Consider the following 8,288-nt stretch of genomic DNA (forward strand, 5'->3'; position numbering starts at 1 on the left):
AAAAAAAAATTAAAAAAAAAATTATAAATAAATTTAATTATTTAATGACTGACATAATAAATGATATATGTACTATCATATAAATTTATAAAAAAATTATAGTAAAAATTATAATATCTCTAACAACAATCAATGTGAAATAAGTAAGAACATATTGAATTGATAAAGATATTCATATAATTTACCTTGTTATATATATATATATATATATATGGGATCTATGCCAAAACCCAGCATTCACCCACACAACCTCAGATCCATTGAGTGGCAATAGAGGCAGCCATTTGATTGGCTGCTGGTGTAAGCCTTGAGGCAATCGTTAATCGCTATACCAAAGGACAAGGACAATTACAAGAAACATTGATGATGCTTCCTATGTTTCCTTGTCCATCTATTTGGTTGACATAAGCTAATGGGACTTGAAAATTGGAATTTAATCTCAATTTCCATTTTAAAGTTGCCTTTATAGGAAAAAGTTAGACCGATAAAAAAAATTGAATTGAATCGTTTAATTAACAATCTCTCTCATATGCGACTCAAACTCTTATTTAATAAATGAGATTCAATACAAAATATTTTATTGGGGCGAATCACATAGACAAATTTAAAACTTTTGTTATGATATATATTCAGTCCGAGTACCTCCTGGGAGCTAATAATATGCTCTTTTAATAAGACCAAAATAATAAAAAAGCTACCAGTTCTACTCAAACATCTAGCAATAACTTGCAAAACAAAAAATCTAACAATAATAAATTAATTTTGCCGTGGAGCAACCTTTCATATTTGCTTGCCATAACTCAATTAGTCATAATATCAGATAGATGCCAAAAGCAAGTTATAAAAACACATTTGGAATGAGGAACCAAAGGAACTGAAAGAGATCATATGAGCTAGAACTAAAATTAAATATCATCTGTGACAATAATCAAGTATGCAAGGAGATACTGTGGTGGCACATAAAGAGAAGTAACTCAAAGGCAATCAGCTTTACTCAATGTGAACCTTGAGTTCATGCTGCCTACAGAATGAACTGCAGATACATGTAGGGAGAGGAGGTCGATAAGATGAAAACAAAAAGTGAAAAACGGAATGAGAAGACATGCAATATCTCAACAAAATTCAATCCAGAAAACTTCTTTTTCCTTTCAATAAAGTCATGAACAATATGCATTGCCAACAAAACTGTGTTATTAAAGATCCGGCGAACAAAACCAAAAACCAACACTGGAAAATATCAAACTACAAAAGCACAAGACCAAGTTCAGATGGCTTCAATGCATGCCTTGTCCGGTAGTTATAAAGATAGTAATGAAGTTGCCCATCTCCAGGTCCAAATTTCAGTTCTTTCAGGAAACACTCGTTCTGCATGACATCCAACGCATTGAAGACATCAAAATCCTTCTGTTTCGCTACAATAAGAGCATCATTCATTAATTGAAGCAATGGAGTCTTCGAGGAGACATTATAGTAAGAATAAGCAGCTTTCAAAGTCGAGTAAGTCTGATTGCCAAGGATAGACGAAGGAAGTGTGTAGAAGCTGCAGAAGTCAGTGATTTCATGAGTCTTTGGGCTCTCTACCAAGTAACTATCAACCACGTTCTCATGTGGGAGAAGCCAATGCTCCACATCATTTTCGTCAAAATCAGGTGCAACAACAAACTGGCTCAAATAGTCCCTAAGCAACCGAGTAACAGCAGGGACATCTCGAAGTTCCATTTTTCTGAATCCAGGGGTAGCCGGTGAATCCGGTAATTTGTAAAGTTTCATGGTTCGGCTCATTGTCATCCTTGCGCCAAGCCTCGAAAACCCAACATCAATAAGTTTCTTTGGGTTCAAAGACCTATGCCAATACTGGCAAGTTGTTATTGGTGTTGGAAGAACCACTCCAGCTGTATAAGCTGCTTGCCAAATATTCTCCAAGTGGACCCTCCGAGTGACTTCCTTGATCATAACAGGTGCAAGTCTCTTTGATCTAAGCTTCTTGTGAACACACAAGAAATTAATCTCAGCCATTCTCACAACCACATCCCGGACCCGGATTCTAGCAGGGACGCCAGTAATAAAAGCAACCAGCTTCTTTGAAGATTTGGCACGAACACCAATGTGCCAACTTTTGTAATAACCAGGAGGATGCAGTGCCCACCTAAGAAACTCCTTGGAATAATTGAATCTAAACATGCTCTCATCATCCTCAACATAATTATTCTTCAACAAATTGTAAACCTCAGTGCAAGTCTCCTCGGAGTCCATGTCACATGTGGTCCATTCATAGGGACTCGGCAGATTATACGGTTCTTGTTTGACTTCTGATAACGGTGCCGGGGGCTCAATAGGGCCTTCTGGTACACTCGTGTCACCGACATCCTTGAACTGCCCAACAGGTTGGGTTTCCCAAAACTTATGCCTCTTGAGGGACGTGTCTTGGAATTTCCGTACTATGGTCTCCAATGAGCTATCATCCTTGGTAAGAGGGTTTGCATCCAAATCGTTATCCGGGTTTTCTTTAGGAGACCCAGGAGGAGATTTGCCATCACCCATTTCAACAAATTTTATCCAAAAATGTGATTTAGAACCTACTAACAACGGGAAAATAATCTAGTTATTATCTGAAACTGAGTCAAAAAAAAGCATTCAAAGACAATGTTCTATTGAAAATTTAAACAATAATGAACGCTTAGAGCTTCTGGGCAAGAGTGAATTCAAGTAGACCATTAACTGTATATCCAAATACTAAAAATACATAAACCCCAGATATCCTCTTCTATCAAGATCATTTCCTATTGCTCTAGTAAACCAAGAAGGGGTGTAACGTTTACTTTGAGGCCAGGCTCGAGCTCGACACGAGCCTAGAAATGTTGCTCGAGCTCCGCTCGATAGGGTTGGAACCCAGTTCGAGCTCGATTAATTTTGGGATGTATATGTACATGCATTTGGCAAAAATGATTCAATCCTAGAATTCAATATTATGTGAAAGACCAACACCCATCTGTTTAATAAGACGAAGATACTTTTTTCTGCTCTAATTTCATCAAACACAAACCATAATTCAGTAAAAAACAGAAACCCCAATACCTATCTATCCAAAAATATTTACACAGTTTTCTGGGCAACCAAACAAACACATCAAACGGCAAAACCCCAAACCACCCACCACCCAATAAGAAACGGAGAATAAAAAAAAACCCAAAAAGAAAAGAAAAACCCACAAATCTTATCACCTCCTCCGCCTCCGATCCGCGGCGTACTGCGAGAGTGAAACGACCTCCGAAAGCGGCGTGGACAGCGGGATTGGCAGCGGCAAGTTCCTGGAAACCGGGCACGAGCCGTTCAGCTTCAGCCAGGCGTCGATGTGTGTGGTTGCTGCGGTGGTGGTTGCTGTTGGGGACACTGGAGGAGTGGTGGGAACGGCAACAGAGATAGGAGGCGAGGGGGATGGTGGAGACTGAGACGAGAGTCGAGAGAATGAAGAGATCAGAGATGATAGATTTAGGTTAAATTTGGGTTCTCTAATTTGCAACCGTTGGATTTGAAAAAATAATTAAATTTTAAATATTAACGGTTTGATTGTTTTACCAAAAAAGTTTATCCCATGTGGTTGTCTCTACTTAGATCTGGTGTACTTGTTGAATATGATCCATTGATTATCTATACGTTTTCAAAGTTTAATATTTCTCGTCAGATTAGATCAAACAAGGCAAGCTTACGGTGTCTCTGTTACCCCATATACATACTTATTAGTAAATACTTCATAGTTGTCATCCATTAATATCATCCAACATCAAAACATTTTTGATAAACGTATTTTTTTTTTTTTTTTATATATATATGTACACATATGTGTATATGTACATATATGTGTACATATATGTATATATATATACATAAACATATTTCAAACCTTAATAATAATTATTTCCATAAAAATTCTAACCATAAACAGCTTTATCAATCATAGTCTCACAACGAAATTTGTACGGCGATTAATGCTAGAACATTTTTATTAAAAAAAAAAAATTCAGTTTATTTTATTTGCCAGTAATATTTTGCTGCTAAATTAATTAATTTAGAATGGAATCAGAGTTAGGAACTGGTGGGACAAATATGGAGAGACTTAAGTTAGAACTCATGTTGTGAAATTGACAAAAGCAAAAGCAAGCACAAAAGTAAGATTCCTCTCAAAAGAATAAGAGCTATTAAATATGGGTGTGGATATATATATATGTTTATTAAAAATGTTTTGCTGATGTAATAGCCGTTGGAGGTGATTTGTGGGGTTTTCTTTTCTTTTTGGGTTTTTTTTTTTTCTCCGTTTCTTCTTGGGTGGTGGGTGGTTTGGGGTTTTGCCGTTTGATGTGTTTGTTTGCTTGCCCAGAAAAACGAGTAGATATTTTTGGATAGATAGGTATTGGGGTTTCTTTTTTTTTACTTAATTATGGTTTGTGTTTGATGAAATTAGAGCGCAGAAAAAGTATCTTCTTCTTATTAAACAGATGGGTTTTGGTCTCTTCACATAATATTGAATTCTAAGATTGAATCATATATATATATATATATATATATATATATATATAATAGTGTATATATATATATATATATATATATATATATATATATATGTTGTTAGGTTTTGAATTGCTAAATTCAGTGACAAAATTAATTCATCTGCAATCCCGTCAGCAGTGCATATATACGAGGTGTTGTGTCAAGAGAAGACCTAGAAGATGTGGTTAAGTTTAACCAATCATAATAGAAAACCTATATGATATGATTAAATTTTACATCCTGCACATGTATCAGTATTCGGACAATAACTTTTGGCTCGAGAATCAGATTGAGGTCAAACCAGCGGCATTGGAAAGCTAACACAAAATTATACAAATCTTTGTAAAATAAGATTTTCAAAATTCAAAAGTTAACTATGCCAAAATCGCCTCGCAAGATAAGGAAGAAAATTTGGATGAATCTTGTTCCAACTAGAACTAGCTTTTCTTCCAATTTTAACTAGTACTAGGTTTTCTTGCAGTCTATATATAGAGAGCTGTTATGCACGAAATTGTAAGGAATTCCACCTAAGAATTCCATGTGCTAAGAGAGCGTTTAAGATATTGAGCGTTAGGGTTAATCTCTCTTAGAGTTAAAGGTTGTGTTTTCATCACAGATCATATACAATCGAAGTCTACTGAAGTTCCGGTAAAGAAGATCAAGTAAAAGGATTGTGCCAGATGTTTTGGAAATGGCTACTATGATAGAAGTCAAGTGGGTCCCTTGTCTTATGCAAGGGAGTGTTAATTGCAAAGGTTTTGTAAGTGTGAACTTCTTGTAATTCTTATTATTTTATAGTGAGGTTCCTCTTCGTAACCAAAATATTTGTGTCTCTGTGATCTATTGTTCTACATATTTTGGTTGTATGATTGTTTAATTTTTAATTCCGCGTATTATTTGCATACGCCTATACAAGTCCCTTATTGGTGTCGTTTGAAGTCGTATATAGGTTTTTCATACACACACACACACATATATATACATCAATTTTTGGGGACTGCTCAACGGTTTCATTATCTAAATTTACGGATTGATTTTAGCTTAGTAATTTATTTTTCTGTTTTAAGTTGCTAACTTTAATTCTGTTTTTATTTTTTTTAGAATTTGCAAACAGGTTCATAGCTGCCTTCTCTGTGACTGCGATCGAGCACAGATCACATGCGATCGAGCGCACGGACGCACTCCAGCAAGAATCAAGCTAGCAGCACTTGAGCCCCCCCCCCTCCTATGCTTGCTCCCATCTGCGGCAGTACGCTCGAGCGCACCTTGCCGTGCGATCGAGTGCACTAGCAGCAGCCTGCATCCAAAACCCTAGGTGCATCTAAGGGTCGTTTGTGAGCTTTACTTTTCTGTTTTAGCTTAGTTTTTCTTTTCTTTTTACTTTTTATTTTATTTTATTTTATTTTTTTATGCTAGGTCGCCATTCTTTGTCTTTTCCATTAATTCCTTGTGACCTTGAAATTAAACACACTCTTAGACAAATTAAATCCTAAAGGACTTCTAATTTGCTAGAAGAGCATCTCACTGAGACCATGGGAGAAGCTAACCACGTGGCTTTGCAAGATCTTTATCTCCCTACCACTTACACTACTCCCACATGTCTCCGGCTGCCGGAGGTTACGGCAGCCCATTATGAAATTAAGCTCAGCACTATACAAAGTTTACCTTCTTTCCTAGGGCTTAGCATTGAAAACCCTTATGACTTTCTCAGTGATTTCGAAGCAATTTGTTCTACCATTAAAATGATGGGATTTACTAAGGATGCCCTAAGGATGCGTCTTTTTTCCTTTCTCCCTTTCAAGTTTGCAAACATAAACATACCCAAATTATCATTCCAAACTATATAGATATATATAGTTTATTATATGTGGTCACATACTATCCTAATGTTAATGGTGATATCATTTATCAAGTGTTCACTTGGGCTTCAGTCAACGTCAGGCCCCTCAAGTCCATCAAGACTTGTTTACCTTTCAGGTTGGACTATAACCATCTGTACTGTCAGATTAGCCCCTTCTTTCTCAAGAAAATCTTCAATTGGTGGCCCCCAATTATCTATCTATTAATCTGTATATCATCTTCCTCAATGTTAATCAAATGCTTGCATCTAAATTTTTTGAAATGCAATCGTCTTATAATATAAGAAACATGTTAGTGAAGATTGGTGATTATTGCATGAATTTATATTAATTCCAATTAGAGATTCAAATGCTCGTTGAACTCAAATTCCCACTCATGGAGCATGCTGTGTTGTTGTGAGACAAGACATCTTTGTAAGTTTCATTTCTTGATGATTAGAGTATTTAATTGGGATATTTCCAACGATAAAATGTAAATTTTTATGTTGCTACGTGCTAAAGGTTGTCAATTATTTTTGTCCTGTTATCGTCATTTTTTTTTTTTTTTCTGGTTGTCATCATGGGTCAAGCCAGTAACTTTATAATTTGATTAAACTCTTACACTCCGTGGCATTTTAATAAATCACTATTAAAATTTCTATTTGCAGAGAATGAAAATGATATGAAAGGATGAAATATTGTGAGTTAGTGTTGCAAGATTTCAAGTGATAAGATGCAAGAAATCAAGTTTCCAGCTTTAATGTTCTTTTCCAACTATCTGTCAATCAGGTGGATTCTCTTTAAACAGGAGAGAATATAGATGTCAGAGTGTTATTAATGCTCTAGTCTGGACTAATTTTTGGAATATCGCAAAAGATTATGCCATTTCCTTCCTCAGTTACAAGTTAAGGGCTCCAACAATTCGAGAATTTCGTGCATGAAAAATGATGCTTCAAAGTCGTATTATTCCTTGATTTGTTCAGAGAACCTGCTAAGGTTCCTATTTGCTTTATGCAAAGAGGATGTTATGGATGATTTTTTTTACTGTAGAATGGCATTGGTCCTGATGGGTTTGGCATCATTAAATTCCAGGCAGTCACGCATTTCTCTCAACGTGGACACATGTACCTCATGATGCTACTTGCATTGAACAGCAGTCACTGGTGCAGCCTTTTTCCAGTGCCCACCAAAACAATCAAAATAAAGAGTCATGCAGACTCAAAGAGATTTCCTACTTCAGTTTCAAAAGGTTTGGTACCTTTATAATACTTTTTAGGTACTTGGTGAATAGAACCAAAACCACAACAGAGGTAGAGCACTCTCACATATGCTCCTCCTCTGAGGTCTATTTTCCAAAGAATGGTTAATGTGCAGATTCTTGTATTTGATCAAAGTTATGACATACCATATTTATTATTGTAGAAAATAAAGCCTTTTTGTTAACATCAAGGGCTTTACAATGGGATGCATTTGCATGAAGCAGCAAATTAAGGGCGAAGATCCGGCTGTTATCGCCTCTCAAAGGAGATGTAAGCTTCATTCACTTTTCATTTACTTAATATTCCCAGGCTGGAATCTCCTTTCTGGGTTTTACTAGTTAAATGAATCTGTATGCCTTACATTCTTGCAGTTAATGTGACCGAGGTTGAAACTTTGTATGATCGATCTATTCATGAAACTAAGCTGTTCAATAGTTAATGATGGGGTCATAAGCAAACTAAGCTTCACCCTTTATTCCTAGGCACCACTTTCTATGCATGAACGTAAAGACTTGTAATATACAGATGCAACAAAATTTGATATGAAGTTGGCAGACCTATTCAGATAACATTTTACATTCAAATTAATTGTTTTAAGATTGGCTATTTTAATCTCAGATTGATTTGAATCTTATTCTAAAACATA

At 35.9% G+C, this 8,288-nt stretch overlaps 1 protein-coding gene across 4 annotated transcripts; it reads right to left on the bottom strand.

Annotated features, from left to right (window-relative positions):
- Positions 1 to 1,112: 1,112 nt before the first annotated feature.
- On the bottom strand, positions 1,113 to 3,480 carry LOC132176054 (glycylpeptide N-tetradecanoyltransferase 1). 4 transcript variants are annotated; one of them, XM_059588166.1, is made up of 2 exons: positions 3,222 to 3,480; positions 1,113 to 2,576 (listed from the first exon to the last, which is right to left on the bottom strand). In XM_059588166.1, exon 2 carries the CDS (start codon positions 2,539 to 2,541, stop codon positions 1,243 to 1,245), a length of 1,299 nt encoding a protein of 432 aa, XP_059444149.1. In that variant the 5' UTR covers positions 2,542 to 2,576; positions 3,222 to 3,480; the 3' UTR covers positions 1,113 to 1,242. The 4 variants fall into 4 exon arrangements, with proteins under 4 accessions (XP_059444149.1, XP_059444150.1, XP_059444151.1 ...); XM_059588167.1 differs by having other exon boundaries at positions 1,113 to 2,579; XM_059588168.1 differs by having other exon boundaries at positions 3,210 to 3,480.
- Positions 3,481 to 8,288: the final 4,808 nt, after the last annotated feature.

This window comes from Corylus avellana, chromosome ca3 (genome assembly GCF_901000735.1).
Source record: "Corylus avellana chromosome ca3, CavTom2PMs-1.0".
Taxonomy (NCBI): domain Eukaryota; kingdom Viridiplantae; phylum Streptophyta; class Magnoliopsida; order Fagales; family Betulaceae; genus Corylus; species Corylus avellana.

What these genes read in the sequence shown, in the direction of transcription:
- LOC132176054 (XM_059588166.1), bottom strand. Translation starts at nt 2,541, where the DNA reads ATGGGTGATGGCAAATCTCCTCCTGGGTCTCCTAAAGAAAACCCGGAT.